Source organism: Saccostrea cucullata, unplaced genomic scaffold, assembly GCF_032062105.1.
Source record: "Saccostrea cucullata isolate Sc308-1 unplaced genomic scaffold, CSIRO_AGI_Scuc_v1 ctg5454, whole genome shotgun sequence".
Taxonomy (NCBI): domain Eukaryota; kingdom Metazoa; phylum Mollusca; class Bivalvia; order Ostreida; family Ostreidae; genus Saccostrea; species Saccostrea cuccullata.
Window position 1 is genome coordinate 13,275 of NW_026929685.1, and position 25,435 is coordinate 38,709.

Sequence of the window (25,435 nt, forward strand, 5' to 3'; positions counted from 1 at the left end):
ATCTTTACTTATAAGTGAAGTATTAACAAAATCTGTTCCCCACTTATACTTACTTTGACTTATAGTACACTTATAAGTAAATTTCAAAATTTATAAGTGACTTATAAATTGCTTATAAGTGGATTATAAAACACTTATAAGTTTCTATTAGTTTTTTCTGTAAGGGAACACAAAAGTTGATGCATATATGTGTGTGAACAGATGTTAAATGATATAATAATTCAATCTGACTATAAAGACACCCTAAGGCTTATACATAGAAAAACATATCACAAATCAATATTTCTTATACAAACCTTAATAGGTAGAGAGAGTACCGTGTATCAATTAACACATGCTAAAAATCAAAATCTGTTTTTACCTTATATCTACACAATTGCAAATTCTTACAATGAACAATGTCCTAAAATTGAGAAATTAATTGGGATTTTAATTAATGATGGTAAGAAAGGGGGGACGGGATACAGCTTAGATTTACCTTGTGCGTTTTTATGTAGCCATTTGGTTTTGATGCATGTTTTATTTGATGTGTGTACAAATGTAGGCCTTCATTTCATCTTGTCATTTCCTTGTTGATCACTATTAATGTTCACTCCGTGCCTTGTTTATGGCATGGTCATATAGAACCTGAAATCTCTTCATTCTGAGGGCATTCCTTTAGAAATTGGAACTGACACAGTGTATGCGTTATTGAGACAATCAACATGAGGAATTATCTGAAGGAATTTACCTGTTTAGGAGTATTTCATAAACTGGTCAGTATGAAGTACTGGATTAATTATTTGCTTTGATATATTTTGCTCTTCCTTTTTCTGGCTTAAATCCAGTAAAACACATAGTATTACATGTATGGAATGTCAATGAATTTAAATGCAAGCTTATATCCACATTACAGATAGGTGTGGTCAGCAAGCAACATTACATGTATTTGTGTTAGTCCTTGTAAGTCACTCAAATCAGTCATGGCAGACTGGCAACAGCCATTGTAAACTGACAGTCAATTATTTAATGAAAATTACTCCCAACATATTTTTAATGCAGGGGTCACAGATGTTGTCCACAGAAAGGTCATGAGGTCAAAGAAGGGCAGCTGGGCCAAGTCCCGAGAGAAAGGTCATCTGGGGTCAACCCTGGAGGAGCAGCCCCTGCGGTCCTTTAACAGCCAATCAGCCAGGGACCAGTTCAGTGATGCTTGGAACACAGATTCTGATGACGAGCTCTCCTGGGATGAGGACATTGAGTACAGGTCATGTGAGTACACAAAAAGTGATGATGTCATATCAATGTACTAAAATAGTTTATATTTATGATACAGTGTGTTGAAAATGATGCAGCACACAGGTGTATTAATTGTGATACACATAGGAACTAAAAGTGTTACTATCACTATGATAAGATCTACTATATTGGAAGATTCATCAGAATTATTTCAGCTCTTCAAGGATATAATGAAAAGAAGCAGTTTTGATGATGTCATTTTGGAGTGAATAGATTTATTGTGATGTCATTGATGATGTCACCAACATCTGCTTTCTGGAGAAAAAGAAGGAAATGCAGGATTGTAGCTTGAGCTGAGAAATATGGCTAATGTAAGTATAAACCTTTATTTTTCATAAATCAAACCGTTATTTCATAGTCTTGAAAGACTTAGATAAAATTGAAACATTAATATTGTCCTAAAAAATTCAACATTAATATTGCCATTAAAATTTGTGCCTAAATTTAGCTGAAATATTGCCAACACTGCAATAATAAGCTATTATTCCAATAAATTCTACTGCTTTTGAACCTTAAGAATTTGACAAAATAGACTAAGGGGCATAAAACAAAGTCACTTTTAAAAAAAAAAATCTGTATAAATGAAATTGCAAGAAAAAAGAAAGGCACCAGTGAATTTGAAGATGAATGAAAGTGAATACTGGGTATAATTTTAAAGTTATATTGATCAGGAGTAGGGGGCGTGTCCTATATGTGACATTTACATGAAGTGAAAATTGGATATTTACAAACTAAATCCATAATAGTTAGTGTTCACTGTTCCTCAATCATTACAGTAATTACTGTAAATTATCAAGGTTACCACAGACAAGGCCATGTTTATGTTAGATTATCAGCCATTATCGTATAATTTCCGCCATTATATGGAAATTATGAATCAATGCGTGGTATAAATCATTAAGAAATTAAGATGAAAATGATGAGTGGGGAAAAATTATGAATGACTCGAGAATGCTAAAGTAAACTACATTAATAAAACAATAATAAAACATTTAATATTTGTCCCTCTATGAATTGCTCGCTTCATGGCAAAGTGGTGGAGCATCTGTTCTAGAGTCACGGAATTAAGAATTTATCCATACATTGCTGGTTTTGATTTCACTGTGGGCTGTGGAGATCGGTCCTTCGGAGGAGACCAATTACAAACCAAGGTCCCGTCTCGCGTCACAGTAGGTGCTGGTACTTAAAAGATTTCCCACTGCTCAGATGCCACAAGAACTGAGTATATAAGGACAAAATGTGTAGTTCTCCAAAATAAATTCTTGAGAGGGGCTATTTATAAAACTGCAAACAAACAAAATATTTGTCTTTGTCAGATAGTGTAATATATATCATTTAAATTAATTGAATATGTGATTTTAAATAGTTTTAAATTAATTAATGAAAAGTGTAATCGGGTGTTGAACAGTTGATTGACCTTTAGACTTGAAATACATGTATAGTATTTTTGTCATTTTGTCAGTACATTGTGAAGTTATAAGAGTTGTTTCCCTTTAATGGTAAATGCAACAATTTCTAACAAGTACATGCTCTCATTGATGAGAGGGAAAATCTCTCTCTTCTACTGTTTGACTCTGTCTCATAAAATTTTCAATTGACATTTTTGCTGTGTTTGGAATTACCTCTAATAATGTTGATACTTTCACATTTGTCAAAATTCACAAACTCCGGCCTCCCCTGCCCACATTCCTTGATCTGAGGTAGATATAATTTTCAATTGATATTTCTTCTGAGTGGGTTATATCACTAGATAAGTTCTCCCAAACAATAAGATTGTTGCATGGTTTTTCACTCCCATGTTTTCCGGGCCCCCGACTTGATTTCTATCTCAATCCTGATTCGTAGTTAACTTAGGAATTATGTTTCCGTAGTTATCTTGTACCTGTCATCATTATAAGCCATTGTCATGGCGATGATCTAATGCATTATGGAGATTTTTTTTGGTTATTTATCCGACACACATAAAAATCACTGAATTATAGGCTGTAATTTAAAATCACATTGGAGAGCGGATAAATGGAACATTAAAAGTGTCTCGGGGCATTTTGCTTATAATAATGCATTTTCCTCTTCATAAAGCTAGTACATTTGTATATAACCAATGAATGCATTCACATATAAACTTTGTTGACTAAATGTTATTTTCTGAAAGTTAGCGAAACTACATCCATGGATCTAACCTTTACAGCATGTAGTTGACTTAAGTATTAAATATGAAGGAATATAAAACATGGGTAAGTGACAATTCATGAAATTGTACTATTTTAGTCATATTGTCGATTTAAATTTTTATTTCTATTAATTACTCCTGACATTTAAACTTAATTTCCTTTTTTTAGTAATATGCTTTTTAGTTTAAAAAGGATAATTACTAAAAAATAAAATATGATTTTGATTTAATTAGCAACATTTTGCAGGAATTTAATATTTAACATGTTCATATTTAAGTGCAATTGTATGAAGTTTTTTTTTTTATATTTATTCTTTAAATTGAATTTTTAAAAAAATTGAAATAAAGATTACAGTTTTTTCTTGTCTTTTTTTTTTTGTGCTTTCCTTTTTTTTTTTAAATGAATGATTCATAGCAAAAGTTTGTTACTTTAATTTTTTTCAAAGTGAGCCCAAAAAAGGTGCTTTCATAATGTTACAAAATTTTGAAAGGGAGGTGGGGTCAACTCTGAGTTAAAATATACTTGACACGGTCAAAGTGGTCAAATATTTCACATTACAAAAGAGATAGATAAATCAGCTGATAAATAAAAGTACAGAACAGGACAGAGTTGGACATGGTTTGCTGGCTTTATAAGTTTCCGGTTCACTGACCACACTACTGTATAAACATTTTGGCAATGGCTGCAAGTGAATGAAAAAGTTCAGTGTGATTTGTTCAGGGTTTGTTCTCTTAAGGAATTCAAAAATAGTTTTAAATGTAAGTGAGACACTGTACTAAAACATATAGCTATCAATAATAATATATCTGTTACTCAGAAACCTGTTGAAATTGACTTTTTTTAATGGGTACATCAGCAAACATGAATGTGGATATATAGGTATTTTACAGATATGTAATTTAAACCCTCTCCTCTCAAGTCATGCATTAAAAACTGAAGGCTTTCAAATATTCAAAATGATTTTCCTTATATCCGGTTATGTATGTGGCAGGTATGTTGTGCAAAATGTATATTTATTAATCTGAGACCATTAACAGTATACAAGTGTCATTTTCACCTGTTTATGTACAAATAATGTAGTAAACATTGTCATGAGGTGGATCAAGGATTTGTGAAAAAGGGAGGTGGGTATAGAGATATCCAGTACAAGTTCGTTTGAGGGCAGTTTTTTCCCCGATATCCTCATACCATGAGTATAAATACAAGTTTCAAAGTGTATGGTGTAATTATGTTAAAAAAGGAAGTGCTTTTGAGCTCTATTCCGATGTAAAACAAAATTTCAGAAAAGATCTCTAATTTCAAGTTGTCTATTAAAATGCTATAATTCTCCTCTGACTTAAAGTATTTAATAGTGTGTATTATACTTTTTAGGTCACCTGAGTAAACTCAGGTGACCTATTGCTATCTGTTTTCGTCCGTCGTCGTGCGTCGTGCGTCGTCCGTTAACATTTGAACATTTTCAGCTTCTTCTCTGCAACCACTGAACCAATTTCAACCAAATTTGGCACAAAGCATCTATGGGTAAAGGGGAACAAAAATTGTGAATTTCATGGTCCCTGCCCCCCTGGGGCCTGGGGTGTGGGGCAAAAACCACTAAAATTAGTGCAATCTTAAAATATTTTCTTCTTTACTCCTGGACATCAAGCAGTTAAACTGTTTGAATGATTGTAACCAGCATTGAGTCCTCTACCAAAATTGTGAAATTTATGGCCCCAGGGTCAGGGGTTCTAGTGCTAGGGTGGGGCTAAATAAGTATATAGTGAAAATGCATTATTTCTTTGAAAATCTTCTTCTCTGCTCCTGGGTATTAAATAAACTAACTAAGTGCATAGTTATGACGAGCAAGAGTGCCTCTACCAACATTGTTAATTTTATGGCCCCAGGGTCAGGGGTTCTAGTGTTAGGGCGGGGCTCTATAGATTATATAGTGAAAATTCATGAATTCTTTGAAAATCTTCTTCTCTGCTCCTGAGTATTAAATAAACTAACTAAGTGCATAGTTATGATGAACAAGAGTGCCTCTACCAAAATTGTGAAATTTATGGCCCCGGGGTCAGGGGTTCTAGTGCTAGGGTGGGGCTAAATAAGTATATAGTGAAAATGCATTATTTCTTTGAAAATCTTCTTCTCTGCTCCTGAGTATTAAATAACTAACTAAGTGCATAGTTATGATGAGCAAGAGTGCCTCTACCAAAATTGTGAATTTTATGGCCCCAGGGTCAGGGGTTCTAGTGTTAGGGCGGGGCTCTATAGATTATATAGTGAAAATTCATGAATTCTTTGAAAATCTTCTTCTCTGCTCCTGAGTATTAAATAAACTAACTAAGTGCATAGTTATGATGAACAAGAGTGCCTCTACCAAAATTGTGAAATTTATGGCCCCGGGGTCAGGGGTTTTAGTGCTAGGGTGGGGCTAAATAAGTATATAGTGAAAATGCATTATTTCTTTAAAAATCTTCTTCTCTGCTCCTGAGTATTAAATAAACTAACTAAGTGCATAGTTATGATAAGCAAGAGTGCCTCTACCAAAATTGTGAATTTTATGGCCCCAGGGTCAGGGGTTCTAGTGTTAGGGCGGGGCTCTATAGATTATATAGTGAAAATTCATGAATTCTTTGAAAATCTTCTTCTCTGCTCCTGAGTATTAAATAAACTAGCTAAGTGCATAGTTATGATGTGCAAGAGTGCCTCTACAAAAAATGTGAAATTTATTGCCCCGGGGTCAGGGGTTCGTGTTAGGGTGGGGCTCTATTGATTATATAATGGAAATACATGACTTCTTTGAAAAAATTTCTTTTCTGCTCCTAGGAATTAAATAAACTAAGTACATAGTTATGATGAGCAAGAATATCTCTTCCAAAATTTTGATTTTATGGCCCTAGGGTCAGGGGTTCTAGTGATAGGGTGGGGCTCTATTGATTATATAGTGAAAATACATTAAATCTTTGAAAATTTTCTTCTCTGCTCTTGGGTATTAAGCAGATGATCTACCTATGTAGTTATGACGAGCAAGGACCCTAATCTTCCAGAATTGTGAATTTCAAGGCCCCAGGGTCAGGGGTACCATAGGAGGGGGTGTACTTATATACTGAAACTGGATGAATTGTTTGAGATCTGCTCCTTGGTATTAATCAAATATTTTTGAAAAGCAAGGGTGCCTTTTCAAATATTGTGCAATGTGTGGATCTAGGCCTAAGGGTCAGGGGTTCATGTGTGATAGGGGCATTACTGATTATTGCTGAATATTACTGATTACTTGAAATGCATTTTTTTTGTTCCCCCACCCTGCCTATGGGTATTAAGTAAACAAACTAAGCAACTGCTAAGTTATTGTTATGATGATCAAATGGTGCCTCTTTCAAAATTGTGAATGCCATAGCATCTTGCTTAAAACATTAATCAAATTAAATCGCTGGAAAGTTGTTGCATAATGCTCAGGTGACCTATAAGGCCCATGGGCCTCTTGTTGTACATTAAGTCCTACACACCAATCTGCACAAACTTGCATACATGCATTTTCTCATTTATACTTGTGAATCAACACTTTCTTTGTAGCATAGGGTGTTTCTAAAACGCCTGCAACACCTTTTAATTGTCACTGACATGTGGAAATGTAAATTTATCTGTTCTAAAATCGAGAATGCATAAAAATTGCACACAGCATGTTCAGTTGTTTTTTTTTAAATTGCACACATATCCCATCAATATGTTGCCATTGTAGCATCTTCATGTAAGCACATATTATGATAAAAGGAAAAGGGATCAATAAAAATATAAACTGCATATGTATTTTGTTTGATCTGCAATCAAGTTCGATATATGTATTGAAATTGGTGTTGTTTTTTTTTATGTTTTTTTTTTTTTTATTAATAATTATTTAATTGTTTGAATTTTCTTCAGAGAATTTAATCCCTTAAAAATTAGTAGCCTGAGAAATTTCTTTGCTTAACAGAAATTTAATGTTTATTATTAGGCTTACATTTTCAATGTCTTTCTGTAGTTTTATTTGTTGTTTAAGAATCTTTCACTCTTTTTTTGAGAAGCCACTATTCCACACAATTCTAAAGGAAAATGCCCTGACTGGTGTTCTACTCGAGCAACTATTCTATATAGTTAGGAGGTTTGTGATTTCTTGAAAAATGTTAAGGGAAGGGTGAAGGGGGGGGGGGGGGGGGTGGGCAGATGCCCAATTGATAAAGGCTTAACTAGCACTTGGAAAGGTCTTTTATATGAACTCTGTAATTTAGTGACATAGGATTGTTTTTTCCCGAAACTTAAATGACACTCAGCACTCAGTTATACTAAATATTAAATTTGTTGACTGTTAGCTATTGCACCAGATGTTGATTATTTTCTGACATACACCATAAAGTCTGTCACATCGTGTTATTCATTAATAGCTGTATATCCTGTACTGTAGAATACAAAATTGTATGCATCAAAATGACTACGGTTATTAAAAATATGTGAAAGGGAATTAATTGTTATTTATTGGTAAGGCATATGTTTTTTTTTTTTTAATGCAGGAATGAAGGTATTTCAGTCTTGTCTTTGAAGATATAGGTTAAGACTTTAAGACTGATAAACATATACCCCGGTACTAGATGTATATTTAAACAGATTTTTCCTGCAAAAAAGATATAAATTATTAATAGTTAATTTGCATGTACATGTCCCAGTCTTATGATCAGCAGGGCTGGCCTATTTTTCATACTGGCCTCATTATCAGATTATGCATACATTGTGCACATAGTTTTCATATTGTTTGTACTAATTTAGTGGTATCACCATGATAATCTTCCAAAATACATGTCTTCTAATTTGTTTTTTGCAGTTCATCACGCCATGATTGTCTTGCATGTCGAAGAATCATCAAGGGGACATAACTTTGTACAGAAAACATGACAGACTCGGACAAAACTCCGATTATAAACACTACAGACAAATCAGACTTAGAGAAAGCTCGTAACAGGATGATTGCTGAGGGATACCGTTACCGGGCGATAGACGACAACCTGTCAGGAAGTGATTCCGATGAGGGTAAAACTAGTAAACAGGGAGGAATAATTGGGGGAGAGAGTAATGTACTGGAGATATACATTTATACTGTAGTCTGTAACATTGATGATGGGTATAAAAGTGTAGAAAATGGTCAGAGTTTTGGGGGATGGGGGAGAGGGAGTTGGGTTTCGTCAGTTTTTTGCCTGGAAGCAATTATTGTTCACTGACAATGGTAATTCAAGGTAATACGTAATATACTTGTAGTAAATAGGAAAGAATGTTTTGGGGACACTGTTGTTAATCAGATTTTAGTTCAACCATTACATGTAAGATAGGGTATTCCCTGGCTAATGGGAAAAAAACACTACACCATATAAATGATTTACACTCTCTTGGATTCTAAAGTTTTTCATCTATAAAAAAGTACTAAAAACTAGTAAGAGTTGACATTTAAATTACATTTTAAGTGCATTGATTATTATTAAATTGAACTGCAGTAAAACATCTGAAACAAATGCAAAGGAAGTGCAAATCACCAAATTTAATGATCTCATATAATGTACTGACAAAAATCCCTCCAATGAATCTGTTTTAGCTCAAATATCTGCCATTTGATGTGAATTAAATTTCGCATTTCAGGAAATTCAGAATTAAAAATCTATGTTTTTAAATTGGAATGCACCCAATAAATTGTATAGCTTTTTATATCAATGCTCAATAATCCAATCAAATTTAACCCTAGGCACCAATGAAGTGCAAGTAATTGTCTGGTTTGCCAGACCGTGGGATTGTTTATAACCTTGTAAGGAATTATCCGCAGGTGATTCTCTTCTGTTTATGTGGCTCCTGTGCAGTATAACATAAGTACAATGTCAATTAACCAATATTGAAAGTCGTAGCTTAAAGTGGGAAAATGTTATTGTATTGCAGCTTCGATGAAAGTATTAATTAATATGAAATATATGGAGATAACAATCAGTATTCAAGCTAAAAAGTCCTTAAAACGATACAAAATTGGACTTCCAAAACACCAGATCAGGTGCCATTGAGGAGTGAGCATCCCTAGGAATGGCCATTTTTGAGGGGTGGGGAATGTCAGAGTTGATAACTAACCTCAGACCATGTGATTTAAATCAAAGGAAAACAAGAGGTTCAAAGTCTGTTGATTGATAGGAAAATCTGTGTGCTGCATCATTGTAACAAATATTTTGTTAAGCTGTTTCCCAGAATTATGACAAAATACAGAAGTTGTATATAGTATTTTATGCTAATTAAAGTACATTTTGTTACAATTTTTACATGTAATACATATATGTTACATTACAATTTATTTAACACAATTATTACAGATTGTTTTAAATATATGTGTCACTGATTTTACACTTTGCTATGTCAAGTTTTATATGCAATACTAAGTGAATGCAGTATATAATAAATATGTTACATCTTTCACAGACACAGTGAAGAAGAGGAAAAATGGTAGGCAGGCTTTATCACAGAGGTGTATCGTCATACTCCTAGGACTGGCTGTGATAGTTATAGCAGTGTTAACCGGGCTCATTGTATGGCAGCATCTACAGAAATCCAATTATCAAAAGGTAAATTGATTGATTGATTGATTGCATATTGTTCAACATCCCTCAAGAGAATATTTCACTCATATGGAGTAGCCACCACTTGCTGGTGGAGAGCTACAAATTTCTGTCCTACATGTATACTCTGCACTCAGGGCCATTGAGCAGTGAGGAATCTTTTTTCGTGCCAGCACTTACTGCGACATGGGACCTCAGTTTATACGGTTTCATCGGAAGAACTGGTCTTCTTGTCTCACAGTGGGATATATCAAAAGGTAGAAAGCTTCTGTCAACAAACTAAGTATAACCAGCACAAATAATCCTTATCATGTCCATTTTCCTATTTGTGATTAGCACAAAAGTCTCAAAGAAACTATTCAAAAACTTTGTATAAAAATTTGTATCTTATAAGTGGTTGATATATTGGTCAGGTGAAATCATGTCGAAGAAATTGTGATTGAGACTTTCAAGGCACTATGGCATACTGTATGTGTACTTAAAAAAAATTAAAGCAGGTTACATTTACTTAAGCAGCTTTGGCGCAGACAACTATGTGGCGTATGTGCTAATTCATGAATACAGCTAAGAAATCAATTATGAATACAACACATGGTGCGTAAGTGTGCAGCACTAATTCATTGAAATGCCAACAACTCAATATCCAGTGATTGCACTACATTTTGTTTCAGAACACACCTATATAGTATGTACATGTACCTATGGTTATTAATTTGAGATGTTGATTCTTTTAGAGACACCATAGTTCAACTACACTGGCATCTTCTGTACTTAGTCTAAAACTTTATTGATATGTTTGTTTTTCTCTATTCCTGGTACAGACCTGGGTACATAAATGTGTGAGTTTTTGAGTACAGCATTTGTAGATACAGTTGAACTTGGATGTCTCGAACATTGATATCTCGAATACAGTGGATATGTAGAAGTGATTTTGAAGTCCCAAGCTCTTATGTCTTAAGTATTTTACCCTCAATATCTCCAATCCTCGAATATCTTGAAGTATTATCTCAGTCCCATCAAGCTTGAGTTAAGGAAGTTTGACTGTATTTACTTTACTGTACCACTTATAGCCCTGATTGTGTACAGTTAGCAACTGCCTAGGTTAGGGTTAACAGTTTTTGTAGATCCTTATTTACTGATCTGATTTTTTGTGACAGACCTGCTCTACCCCAGACTGTGTCCAGTCCAGTGCCTACATAATGAGTAAGATGGACCGGTCCGTGGACCCGTGCCAGGACTTCTATCAGTATACATGTGGGAACTGGTTAAAGACAACCAAAATCCCAGCCTCCCGATCCCATTACAGCTTGTTCTCTGAGATAGGGGACCAGAACAACGAAAAAGTTAGAGCTGTAAGTAGTAAGAAATCAGTGCAGGTGTACTAAAAAGACAGTTTCTCATAAATACAGTGTGACCTGACTAATCCGACATGCACAGGACACTGGGAGCTGGATTTTGCCAGAATAGGCATGGTATCGGATTGCAAAGTTTTAAAAAAAAAACATGCAAAGTTAAATGTGGGAATTCACAGTGTGTTGGATTGCATGGGTATCTGATTAGACAGTTTTAACTGTATTGCTCTTTCCTTGGACAAAAATATCAGTGACAACTTTGAAGAGTTGGTCAATAAAAAAGTGAAACATTTTTTTGTTCAAACAAACTCACAAAAATAAAAGTAATGCATATTGTCTGTTATATTTATTTGTTTATTTGAATCACTTGAAACTTTAGATACTGGAGAAAAGTGGTACAACTTTCATGAACAACCATTCCACAGCCATAGAGAAAGCCAAAACATTTTACAACTTATGTATGGATGAGAAAACCATAGAAAATCAAGGGGTGGATCCAATAATTAAAGTGAGTGTGAAAGCCATGAGAGATGCAATGGGCCTTGGTGCCTTTCAGGCCTTGGCTTCATTATAATGTGGTACATGTATGATATAATACTGTGTTAATTCTCATTTACTCTCCTTATAAAAGTAAGGTACAGATTATGCCTTAATCTCCATTTACTTCCAACAGTCAAGTCATGCTTATTCTCTCATTTTCTCTACACAGTACCATCGGTTTAAATCTCCATTTATTCTCTAAAGTAACTTTCAATCTCCATTTACCCTCCATAATAAAATGAGTGCCATTCATTTCTATTTTCAGTTTATAGCTGACCTCCATTCCTGGCCATTGACCTCAGCCCATGGTCTGACCTGGTCTGAGGCATCATGGGATTTTCACACAGCCCTAACAACCAATCACGCTAAAGGATTCGAGGCCCTGTTTAGTATGGGTGTGGCAGTGGATGACAAAAATAGCAGTCAATATGTTATAGAAGTAAGGTTATAAATTGGAATCATTATACCCTGCTCTGAAGGGAATATACTGTTTTACACTTGCTTGTCTGTCCATCTCTCTGTTTTCACAAAGTAAGTAACATTATATGAAAATTCGTATAAATACATGATTGTTTCTATATATTAAATATGAATCATTAAATCATTCGAATATCTTAACTTCCGAAAATTTACATTCATAGTTCGCTGTTACTTGTTTCCTTTGGAATTGTTCACAACAGAAATACTTGTTTTGTTCAAGCATGGGAAAAAAATTTATTCTGATTAGGGACAATTTTGCGTTTAATTACAAATAAATGATTTTTTTTCTTTTCAGTTTACACAAAGTGGTCTTTCTCTAGCTTCTCGAGAGGAATATTTTACAAACCACTCCAGTTATCAGAAGATAAAGAAAGGCTTCCTGGATTTCGGTGCCAAATTAGGGAATCTGTTAGGGGGTGATAACTCCACATTGTGGTCAGGAATGTCTGATATCTATAGTTTAGAGACACAGCTGGCTAATGTAAGTTACAGCATCATTTATTGTTACAAAAAATCAGGTTCCTGTTTTCAGGAAAATTTATTCCCCAATAGTATGGAGGCCAGTTTCATTCTTAAGTTATTTCATGTGGGCTAATTTCAAACTGTATGTAAGTGAATTAGACATGTCAAAATTGTTTGCAAAAGCATGAAAGATTGGAAAAAACATGGTGGCAAAGATATTTAATATGGTGTTGGATAAATCTAAAGCAACTCCTACTCGATGAACATTGATTTAAACGAAATTGAGTGAGATATTGAGTATGGATCCATCATGCATGGTACATGTACCATACCCCCCTCCCTTGCTACCCTCTTATGTCATCCATCACTGTCTTCTTCCTTCTTATTGTTTATATTCAAGGGGAGACAACAGCTAATAATGCCCATTTTTTGTGTACCCACTGTTACATGCATTTTTTTGGGCATTAATGGATTACAACTTTGATATCTGTGATAAAAACACTTGAAACACTTACATTTGTAAAAGAACTCATTAATTTGATCTTGTTTATTTTAGATACATGTTCCAAAGGAAGAATTACTAGATCCTACCAAGACATATCATAAAATGACAGTCTCAGAGTTCCAGACTCTGATTGGTTCATCTGTAAGTTGACTTTTGTTTTCATTGGTTCCTTTTTAGTAACTTTTATTCCCATTGGTTCATTAAATACTGTAAACCAACTTATATTTGCGACGACTTTATTTTGCGATTTACTAGTTCGTGACGATTAATTTTCGCAATCAAGCCTTTTTGAATCTGTTGTTAATAGAGACTATAAGGACCAGTTCATGCCGAGAAATATTCGCGATGATGAGGCTCTCGCAAACGTTGCGAAAATTTCTCGCAAGCGAATAAAAGTTCGTTTTACAGTATTTACAGATACATTTGAAGTGTGGTATCTCCAACATTAATATCTTGCATACCATGGAGGTGTCAAAGTGATTCTGTAGTCTCGGATGTTAGTTTCTTATATACTACAAATCTTTGGATATCTTAAAGTAGTTTCATCAATTTCAAGAAGCCAGGTTTGACTGTATACAGTTAATTATACCCCTGCTCTGAAGGAGAGGGGGGTATACTGTTTTACCCTTGTGTGTCTGTCTGTCTGTCTAGCTGTCTGTCTGTAACAAATTTTCGTGGCATTTTTCTCAGCAACTACTCATTGTAGATGCTTGAAATTTTAACACAATCTTCTCAGAGGCATGCCATATGGTGGGATGCATTTTTGCTCAAATCCGAAGTCAACTTCCTGTTTGTCTGTTCGTCTGTCCGTTTTATACATAACAAATTTTCGTTGCAGTTTTCTCAGCAACTACTCAACGTAGATGCTTGTAATTTTAACACAGTCTTATCTGAGGCATACCATATGGTGGGATACATTTTTGCTCAAATCCAATGTCAACTTCCTGTTTGTCTGTGCGTCTGTCCGTTTCATACATAACAAATCTTTGTAGCAGTTTTCTCATTAGCTATTCATAGCAGATGCTTGAAATTTTATTACCGACTTTGTTGGGGCATGCCATATGGTGGGTGTAATTTTGATATGAATCTGATGTCAACTTCATCTGCCTGTAATTGAACTTGTGTAAACAGTATATTAACATGATAGTGCTTATTTACATCAGAGCGGGGGTATTACTAGTGAGCATTGGCTCACAGATTTCTTGTTAATTACTAACTGCTAATTATTAATTTTCAGATAAAGGTGGCCCAGTACCTGAAGACTTTGTTTGGGAGGGACCTGGGGGACGTAGCTGTTTTGGTTTACACCCCCAAGTACTTCAGAGAGTTGGGAGGGGTTCTGGATAAAACTCCTAAAAGGTATCTCAGGATTATAAATTTTTAGAAGAACATGATAAAGCATTGATTTAATCACAGTTTGACTAATCAATCAGTCTTATACATTCACACTTCCTAGGTACGTGGAATTCTTGAGACGGACAAGTACAATCAATCAATCAATCAATCTTAGATATGTGCCATTTATAAATGTTATTACATTCTTGGTATTTTCTGAAGGATAAAAGACCACTGTAATAGTTTATTGTGTAAATTAGCGCTTAGACCTTAATAGGCCTTTTTTCTTTTTTTGTTATCAAGTTGTATAACTGTGGCGGATCCAGAGGGGGGTTGGGGGTTAGAACCCCCCTTTCTTTTTTGCCAAGTGGAGAAAGAGAGAGAGTGAAAGAGATAGGAGTTAAAAAATTTTCAGAGAATAAATATTTATATGTCTAACTTATGTATTGAATACTAGATATATTCTCACACATTTAGTTTTCTCCATTCACCTTCAATATTACTTTTTTTATGAAAGAATGGTAGAAAATATTCTACTTACTTTTATATACAGTGGAGCCTCATTTATCCGGATGCTTTGGTTCCTAGTCAATTTGTCCGGATATGTGAAGCGTCCGGATACATGAATCACCAGTTAAACAAGACAATATAACATTTGCAAACATCGTCCCGATGAAAAATCGTACGGATACTGAAGCATCCAGATATCTGGGGTCCGGATATCTGAAGGTCCACTGTATCTTACATATGATATGTAACATCCAAGGTTTAATTTGATATTAGATTCCCGCGATCTTAAGCTGCATGTGGTGGCTATCTAATGTGCCATATTTTTATTATATCTTTCGAAGGAACCAACATGAAACTCTTTATTTTAAACCTCAACTGCACCCCACCCCCCAAAAATTTTTCAAATTCTGAAAGAAAATTCTTTGTAATCTTCGGAAATGCAGCAAATCCATTCAATTTTTAGGCTTCAGTAGTTTTTGAAATGTGTTTCAGACTGGGGGTACTTTTTCAAAGAAAAAAGGGACCGAAAACAAAGATATTTACCACAACCTTAGATCTTTTCATACGTGTGTTTGAGTCTTTGCTTGAGAGTGTGTAGGGGGTGGGGGTTAAAGGGACACAACCCTGGAACTCTCCCCTTTCAAAAATGGCTGGATCCGCCCTGTATTAATTGATTAATATTAATCAAGTTGATCTCATTTTGCTAGAATTGTTTGATTCCGCAGTACAATTAAGGTGCGCAATGGAAATATTGACTAAATTTTGTATTTAATAATGTATTCGTAATCTGGATGAAGATTATTATTTGAACATTATTTATATCAGATAATTGTAATTATGATTAATAACTATATATCGAGGACGATTATATTTTATATTCAGACTAGTCACGTGATGCCGCAGTCACACGATTTTAGCACATTGACTTGAAGTATTGATGTTACATATAAATATCACTAGTGCAAGGGCATAACAAAGTTAAACTTCCAAGTTTAGTGTATAAATATTTTCAACACGCATTGTTGTTTCTAAAAGTGCTGCGATCCTGTCTAAATTCTGCAATTTCATTGTTAAAATTATACTTCTATGACTGAATGTTATATTTTTTCTGGTCAGCGGCATGAAATATTGATATATTAATTAAATTGATTTTAAGATTTCATCGGGATTGCAGCACTTTTCAGGTACCTTAATAGTTCTGTTGTTGAAATATAAAAGCTTACTTTGATCCATAGAGTGTATGCCCTTGCACTAGATCGATTTATTAAGACCCCCCACATTACCCTCCGATGTACTTGCATACAAATATACGGCAGTGTCAATTAAATGCGTGATGTACAGAAAATATTTTAATAATATTTATTAGTGAAGAAGACATTAAATTCAAGTTATTGGCCCATAGAATATCTGTAAATCATATTTTATTTAATTAGAGAAAACATATTTTGTTGAGAAAGTATTACTTGATTTGTCTCTCACTGCATACAAACTACATCACGTTGTACAGTAAGAAATGACGTCATATTGACAAGTGTATTGCTATCAGTGACTTGTTTATAACTTGTTATGTGGGATTTAACTAACGACAAAACAAAACGCTGTTGTAAGTTTTTATGTAGGTTGATGATTTTTTACTGGTTAAATTAGCAGATAAACTTATTTTGTGGCATTTTAAAGAAATGTAGATCTATGACGTATATTGTGTATGATGTCATAGTCAAGTTTTCCCGTACAAATAAGGCTCCGCCTCCTTTTTGTAACCTTAACTGTGCTGCGTCAACAATCTTCATTACCACCAGATATGACTTGCATATTTTACTTGTAAAAATTATAAATGATATAAATTATCACCAATTACTTTAGCATTGTATAGCAATGAGCTATATTTTTATTTGGCCAGGACTTTAGCCAATTACATAGTGTGGAATGCCCTGAACTCCCAGGTGGGGTATTTCCCGGCTGATTTTGTGGAGGCTGCCCTCCTTTTGAGTAAGGTGGAGAGTGGAATCCAGGGGCTGGACCCCAGGTGGCAGCGCTGTATCAACAAGGTCAACACTGCGTTTGGGTTTGCCTCTAGCGCCCTCTATGTTCAGGAGTATTTTGCCAAGGACAGTAAATCTAAGGTAAATGGTAGTAGTTTTGAATTTTTGACCTTAAGCCAAATATTTTTATGCCCCGCCATGAATATGGCCAGGGCATATAGTGTTTGTCATGTTCGCTTCCGTCCTTCTGTTCTTCCATCCTTCCAGCCTTCCGTCCTTCTGTCTTTCCGTCACACTTTGTGTTTAGCTCTGTTCAAAGCTAAGTTTCAAAGAAACTATCCAAGATATTTTCGTCAAACTTCATATTCTGATAGATATTGATGAGAGATATGCAACTGCATCAACATTTTTCGAACTTGACCTGTCCTTTGACCTTGACCTCACTTTTCTTAAATTAGTGTTTAGCTCAGTTTTAAACATACTATTCAAAATGGTGTTATCAAACTTCACATGTTGAAACAAACTTTCACGGATGATGCATCTAGGGATGAACACTACCAGACTTGCTTCGGATGCTGGATCTGACCTACATTTTCCAGATGAGTGACCAGGTTAAAGTTATGGAGCAGGTCCATTCCTTAGGTACTATAAACCCTACTTGGACCAAACTTGCATGGATGATGCATCTATGGATGGACACTTCCAGACTTGCCTCGGATGCTGGATCTGACCTACATTTTCCAGATAAGGGACCAGGTTAAAGTTTTTGGAGCAGGTACATTCCTAAGGAACTATAAGCCCTACTTGGACCAAACTTTCATGGATGATGCATCTATGGATGGACACTACCAGACTTGCTTCAGATGCTAGATCTGACCAACATTTTTATTCCCAAGTAACCATAAGCCCAACTTGAACCAAACTTGCATGGATGATGCATCTAGGGATGGACACTACCAGACTTGCTTCGGATGCTGGTCTGACCTATATTTTCATTCCCAAGTAAGTATAAGCCCTGCCTAAACCAAACTTGCATGGATGATGCATCTATAGATGGACACTACCAGACTTGCTTCTGATGCTGGATCTGACCTACATTTTTATTTCATAGTAACTATAAGCCCTACCTGAACTAAACTGATCAAATTTTATACACATACAAATTTTCATGTTGCTTTACTAATATATCCTCGGCGGGGCATTCATGTCCTATGGACATATTTCTAGTTATGCAGTTTCTTTGATCATCAATTTTTAATTGAGAAGAAAGTAACAATTACAGGGTAAATCTAAAATGGAGATTGACATCTATTGATATCGTAATATTGATTTTAAAATGTTGCTAATGAAACTGGATAATTAACACAAAAAAATGTACACATACCCAAGAAGTATTTTTTTTTTTTTTGGTTTTAAATAATTTACACTGTCTAGTACTATATACCCTGCCCCAAATTTTTGTTAGAAATTTGTCTTGGCTTATTTAAAAGAGGTAATAAAAAAAAAAATCAAAGTTTGGATGGAGTAGAAATTGTGATTTTAGGGGAAAATGACCCCATTGAAAAAAGGATGTTTACAGTATAAGAAGATACTGGATATACAAAAGACTTGGAAGTGCTTTTGATTATTTTTATTAGGTTTTGACTATAGTGAAGGAAGTGGAGGAGGCTTTTATCCGTCACTTGCCAACGGTTTCATGGATGGATGAACACACACAACAGATAGCCAAGGAGAAAGTGCAGAAGATTGTCGAGATGATAGGTTATCCGGACTGGATCCTGGATACATCAAAACTGGATAAATACTATGAAAATGTGAGTAGCATTCAGATGTTTGAATCGGCACAAATTTGCATTTTGTATGTGTAAGACTTCCTTATGGATAGTTCACTCTGGTTTCTTATGGAGCTAGAACATTAGTATATTGAGATGAACTTTGTGTGTTATTACAATTCTAGACTGTGTACACTTGAGTATCTAAAAGTGTAGTCTTATTCTTTTTAGTTAATGATTTAGATATAATAATAAGTATCTGAATTTGTAAATGTTCTCATCATGCACATAATCATATGATGTTGATGTTGAAAGTCATTTCATTCACAGGTAACAATGGAGAGAGGACAATTTTTCCAGAGTCATCTGAACAGTCTAAGAGAGTCTGTCGTGAGGAACTTTAACAAGTTAGGGACCATGCCTGACAGAGAAGAGTATGTATATATACTGTAAACGTATTCCATTTGGCTGTGTATTATTTTTAAAGCTTTTGGCGGAAAGACACTTTCGCTAATTTAAGTACAACACTAATTTTTTTGTACTTTTAAACGTAAATAAGAACGATAAAAATATACGCTAAATTAGATGTAAGCTAACTTGTTCAAAACTCAATTTCTGCCAAATATCGTACACGCTAAATATAATACATTTACGGTATAGGTTGTGACTTAGATATAAGCTTTCTAATGATTGTGTGATGGAATTTCTAAACTCAAATATTGTTAATTGTACAGAATTGATGCATTATACAGTATTCATGTAAGTTAACACTGTGTTATACAGTCAAACCTTTTTATCTCAAACCGGAAAGAACCAAGATTAAACTTTGAGATATTAAACCAAGTATTTGAGATAACAAGTGTAAAAAAAACATTTTTAAAAAATGGTTGGGACTGACAACACTTTTGAACATAACAATTTTAAGTGGAAGTTGTCTTTACAAATGGCAGGTGATTCCAACTGAAATCAATGCTTACTATTCACATTCCTATAATCAGAATTATCAGATTGAAATGGAGTTACTTCAACCTCTGTGTTGTGTAAGTTAACTCTCTTAACTTTGTTAAGTAAGAGTTGTCTATCTTTAGAGATGGCACATGATTCCATTGGAGACCAATGCTTATTTTTCAAAGTCCTTAACGATCCTTTACAATCCTTAAATAGATTTTGTAAATAGAATTTTAAAAGAGTTACCTCTCATGTTACATGTACATGTGTTTGTTTCTCTTTGTCAAATAAGAGTTACCTCTCTTTTACAGATGGCACATGATTCCAGCTGAGACCAATGCTTACTACTCACAGTCCAATAACCAAATTGTCTTCCCTGCCGCTATCTTACAACGGCCCTTCTTTACACCAACATTCCCTACGTGAGTATATGATACATTTTTACAAAATTTTTAAAAATTACCCCCACGTGTACACTGTCACTTCAACATTTTCGTTGTGTAGGATACAGCTCCCTACAAATATTACTGCACATTGTATACTCCTCATATTTGTATCCATTTCTTCCATCTTTAAATAATTTTTAACTGTAGAATTATAAAAGATTTAGAACATCTTAACACAAAACTTCATCTTTTTACTGGGATATCTCTGAGATGATAAAGAGATCAGGTACTGTTACATGTAGACTGGACCATATTGAATTATGCTCCATTTATTTTTCTTTTCTAGGTCATTCAATTTTGGAACTGCTGGAATGATAATTGGCCATGAAATGACTCATGGATTTGACAATGATGGTAAGAAGATGTATTTAATAATTTTTTTTGACTTATTCATGTATATTCAAAAAAGGCTTTTTCTCTCCATATAAATCTATTGTAACTTTCAGAATGAATCATAATTTTTTTTCTCAAATCATATATCTCCCCAGTTGCCATTTTGACAAGTATCAACTTGTACCAGTACTTTCAGTACTTTGATTTTTCCAGGTCGCCATTATGATAAGTATGGTAATCTTAATAACTGGTGGTCCAACCAATCAGCTTTGAGCTTTCAGAAAGAGACATCCTGTATGGTCAAACAATACTCCGCCTACACAGCTGAGAATACTCATGTAAGTTAATTGTCTCTGTCTGTAGTGTAAGGCCATAATAAATATATTCTAAATCTTCATCCCCTCCCGCACCGATTTTATACCCCCGCCTCGATTTTTTTTATTTCTGTTTTTCTTCGTCTTAATTCTGATCGGGTTCGGTATTCATCTACCAATCTACTTTCGTTCTAAATCCTGCGAAAGTCAACATGATTATGACAGCTGAAAAGATGGTTGCTGTAATACATGCGTATATATTTTAAACAAGGGTTATTGGTTGAAAAAGATTTGTGATGATGTAAAGAATGAGATAATTGAACCTTTACTATGACTTTTATTTGGGTATTGTAGATAAAATTACATCGATTGACCAGGTCAATAAAAAATCTGCAAAATTGAAAAAATAAAAAATATAAAATAAAAGCCACTCGCCCACCTTGATTTTTAAAAAAAAATGCGAATGAGAATCTAGCTATTTATTTATTATGGCCTAAACAATGCAATTCAGTAAAAACTTCTTAGCATGAAAAATCAAAGTATTTGAAACCCTAGTGTCTGAGACATTATTAGATCATCAATATCTCGATCTCTGTGATATGAATATATACAGCCATACTTCAATATTTTAAAATTAATGATTTGACAATAAAAAAAATCGGATATCTCAATGCCTGAGATGATGAAGTTGATACTTGAATTTGTGGTTGAAATCTATGACTTACTTCAACATTACATCATTCAGAAAAATCATGCATATAATGTAAATCTTTGAATCAGCTGAACATACAACATGAGATATTCAAATGAAGATATGACTTTCGTGTCCTATAGTTGAAAGGAGAGAGAGTTCTCGGGGAGAATATTGCAGATAACGGAGGACTGAAGATGGCGTATGCAGCATACAAATTCTGGGAAAGGTCACACATGTCAACAGAGGTCACGGACCTTCCAGGTCTTGGTCTCACTCCAGAACAGCTGTTTTTTGTTGGCTTTGGTCAGGTAGGGTAGATAACGGTGGTTTATAGTTTTGCTATCTACAACATAAACCGTAAGTGTTTAAGCTTCATAACCCACTGCTCACTCATATAAAATTTAGCTTGAACCGTAATGATTTTCCAAAAGAAATGTATTTTATGAAAAAAAATACAAATGCTTTTAGCTTATCTTGCGGGGCAAAATTGGACAAAAAAGAAACTTCAGCTTGGTGAATCTACAAAGGAATGATAGACCTTAATGTCATTAAGAGTTATCTCTCTTATCAGAGTGTCAATGAACCTTAATGCAATATTTTTTACAGTCAAACCTCATTATCTTGAACTCAATGGAACAAAAACAAAATCAAGACAATCAATGATTCAAGACACTGAGTAAAATACTTAATTATAAAGAGTTGGAACTTCCAAATCACTTTGACATATGATAGGGATAATTAACTGTTTTTGAGATCCCTTAAGTTTAATTGTATCTATAAGGAATATTACTTGTATATATTATTATAAACATTTAGTATAATAATGTTTCTTTTTTTGTTTGTTTGTAGCTATGGTGTTCCTACTACACTCCGCAGTATGCGAAACAAGCTATACTGACTGATCCTCATACTATAGGAAAATACAGGTCAGAAAAAACATAATAATTTATCAAATCATAAACCGGTTTTACATTTGAAGTATTTTTTGTTCAAAATGACAAGAGAATTAACCCTAGTCTGTTGACAAGATACATGTATAATCAAACCTCCTTAATTACTATACGAGGGCTGTTAGAAAATTTTGCGGACAAGTCCTACTGTGAGCGCGCTATTTTAATGAAACCAGTAAAACTTCCTAGATAAAAAATTACATATTTTCCAATAAATGTACAAAAATTTTATGTTTCCAGGTGATCCTTAAAAAATATGCAGCTATTTTATTTTGATAAAACATGCTTCACGGAGCATGCTTTGTTTTCACACGTTCACATTACATAGACATTTTATTGATGTTAAATGTTGCACAGTTGTAGTGCAAAAAGATTCATAATATTTTGCCCGTTGCTACAGTATTCATGAAATGTCACTTGGTGAAATTTTGAATTAAATAGGAGTGTATATGACTGTTTTATAATAATTTATAAATAATCAATGCGTAAAAATTAAGCTAATAATGGGAACACGTTGAATGTCATGGAGCACCAAGCTACTAAAAATTATGTGTGCATACAGGAAAATGTCTAAAAAAAGACTTACACACTTCCAGATGCTGCTGATATTGTTTTTACGTACACATGACAAAAGGTAGTAGCTTTATAAAAATGGAAGGATTTAATAACATTTTCAATAGTCAACTCCTGCAATATCGCATTACCCCGCATAACATACTTATTGCTTGGATTTTGCATTGATTTCATACCTAATCCCTTAACTGCACTGACATTTTAAGATCTCACTAATATCCGAAACAGCACAAAAGTATAGAAGAAAAGTAACATGTCGAGACATAAATATTTAATTTAATTTTTAAATGGAAAAAAAGAGCAGAAAGTCTAAAGATTGAAAGATATTTAGAACTCTGAAAAAGCTTAACGAGTATGAAATTTGATTGTCATGTCACTTAACGTCAAGTGATTGCTCCGTGAATCCTATGACCACAAAGTAAAAATCTTTGTATTTTTTTTAAATTTTAGTAAATGGACCTGATTTTTAACATACTAATAAAGAAAAGATAGGAAAGTAATCAGACATAGGTCACAGTTTACACTGTACAATAGATTTTCTGTAAATCAATTGGTCCCCAAACTTTTCTTACAACCCTCGTATATTTAGCTTTCTGTTTCCATAAACTTCATTAACTTTTTGTTATCTTCACCATTTTCATTCAAAACTTTTTTTTCTTCTTATAAAAAATTATTATATATTGATTTAATTTAAGACTTATTTTTTATGCAGGACGATAGGTGTGGTTTCCAATTCAGGTGATTTTGCCCGAGCTTTCAACTGTCCTCCAAATTCTCCCATGAATCCTCAAACTAAGTGCCAAGTTTGGTGATACTCTGTTCATTCCATATTGTCTGTGATTACTGACCTCATTCCACAAAAAATAATTTTATCATTTTCTTAGATGGTATATTTATTAAGTTCTCAAGTGCTGATTGAACAAAGTGTTGTACATGTATTTATTTGTTTACTTTTATTTTTGTGACTATAGATAGTTTTCAGTAGACCCACATTAACAAGAGTTATTTCCCGTTGGCCACCATCTTGGTGGTTTTGTCCTACCAAATATAAGAGGGTGTAGCAGAAATATTTGGGGGAAAATCGTTATGGAATAAACATTATGAAATAAAGGAGGCCCTTTAAAATGTATATTTTTCAGAAAAATAATGCTTCCCAGCCCACAATAGCCAGTATGAAAAGTTGAAGTTGGTTAAATTATGAAGGAATATGAGCATGTTGACCCACAATATGGCGGCCGAAGGGAAATAACTCTTGTTAATTTGGGTCTACTGAAAACTATCTATAGGCCTCAAAGTTAAGTTTAATTAATTATGACATGTGTACAAATATACATGTATTAGGTAAAAACCTTAATTCCTGACCCTTTATATTAGTATACATCACTAATTAAGAGCATATATTACACTTTGTTTTTATGTTATTTGTTTTTAGAGATCTCGTTTGAATTGTTGATATCTTGAAGTTTCAGGAAGTATATTTTTATTTTCATGGTTAATTAGTATTAATTATAGTATATGGTTTATTTTGTCTAACTTGAAGGGTTTTTTGTAATATTTTACCATAATAATATTAATATTACTTGGTAGAATAAAATCAAGGTAATATGTGCCTTCATATATGTAACCCACGATGCACCTATGTGACCTTTGAACTATTTGTCCTTATTTAGTATAATTAGCATAATTCATGCAATGTACATGTATTGATCACAGAGACTGAATGCATAATAATGTGAAGTAGTTGCTATACAAGTGACTTCCATGAAGTTTAGTACATGTATATTACAAACAATTTTTGAGTTGGCTGTTTCAGAGCTGTAAAATTTATCACACATTCATCAAGGTGATCCATACGCCAAATATAATAGTTCTAGCAAAAAATGCTTTGGTTTGAGTGATTGTATAAACTTAAGAGGTAAAAACTGTATAAAATTTCATACTGTAACATTATTTATGTCTTCATGCTTTTAAGGAAATTTTTGATTGAATATCTATACGATGTACAATTACTGCATATGAATATATGTTCAAGCATGTTAGGCGGATCTAATCTTCCTATCTGAAGTTTATTTATAATTGACCTAGAATACTCCCTAACACAAACACCTGCTGCTCTCATAAGCTGCAGCTAGTTGTTGTTGAAAATCTATTTTTAGAATCCAGATTTGCTGTGGGAATCTTTAACCTAATTATTTCA

The 25,435-nt window shown here is 33.9% G+C and overlaps 1 protein-coding gene across 2 annotated transcripts; it reads left to right on the plus strand.

Annotated features, from left to right (window-relative positions):
- Positions 1 to 586: 586 nt before the first annotated feature.
- LOC134281822 (endothelin-converting enzyme 2-like) lies at positions 587 to 24,203 on the plus strand. 2 transcript variants are annotated; one of them, XM_062764258.1, is made up of 18 exons: positions 587 to 755; positions 1,042 to 1,251; positions 9,906 to 10,048; positions 11,200 to 11,394; positions 11,774 to 11,902; positions 12,200 to 12,373; positions 12,710 to 12,895; positions 13,433 to 13,522; positions 14,619 to 14,740; positions 17,127 to 17,349; positions 18,846 to 19,022; positions 19,311 to 19,414; positions 20,240 to 20,350; positions 20,661 to 20,728; positions 20,921 to 21,045; positions 21,856 to 22,023; positions 22,565 to 22,641; positions 23,951 to 24,203. In XM_062764258.1, the coding sequence occupies exons 2-18, from the start codon at positions 1,071 to 1,073 to the stop codon at positions 24,048 to 24,050; spliced, it is 2,373 nt and encodes a 790-aa protein (XP_062620242.1). In that variant the 5' UTR covers positions 587 to 755; positions 1,042 to 1,070; the 3' UTR covers positions 24,051 to 24,203. The 2 variants fall into 2 exon arrangements, with proteins under 2 accessions (XP_062620242.1, XP_062620243.1); XM_062764259.1 differs by lacking the exons at positions 587 to 755; positions 1,042 to 1,251 and adding exons at positions 3,378 to 3,512; positions 8,284 to 8,489.
- The last annotated feature ends 1,232 nt before the right edge of the window (positions 24,204 to 25,435 follow it).

Coding starts and splice junctions, on each gene's coding strand:
- LOC134281822 (XM_062764258.1), top strand. CDS start 1,071: ATGAGGTCAAAGAAGGGCAGCTGGGCCAAGTCCCGAGAGAAAGGTCAT. Junction 12,374..12,709: donor GCAGTCAATATGTTATAGAA/GTAAGGTTATAA, acceptor TTTTCTTTTCAG/TTTACACAAAGTGGTCTTTC. Junction 19,415..20,239: donor ACCATGCCTGACAGAGAAGA/GTATGTATATAT, acceptor TCTCTTTTACAG/ATGGCACATGATTCCAGCTG.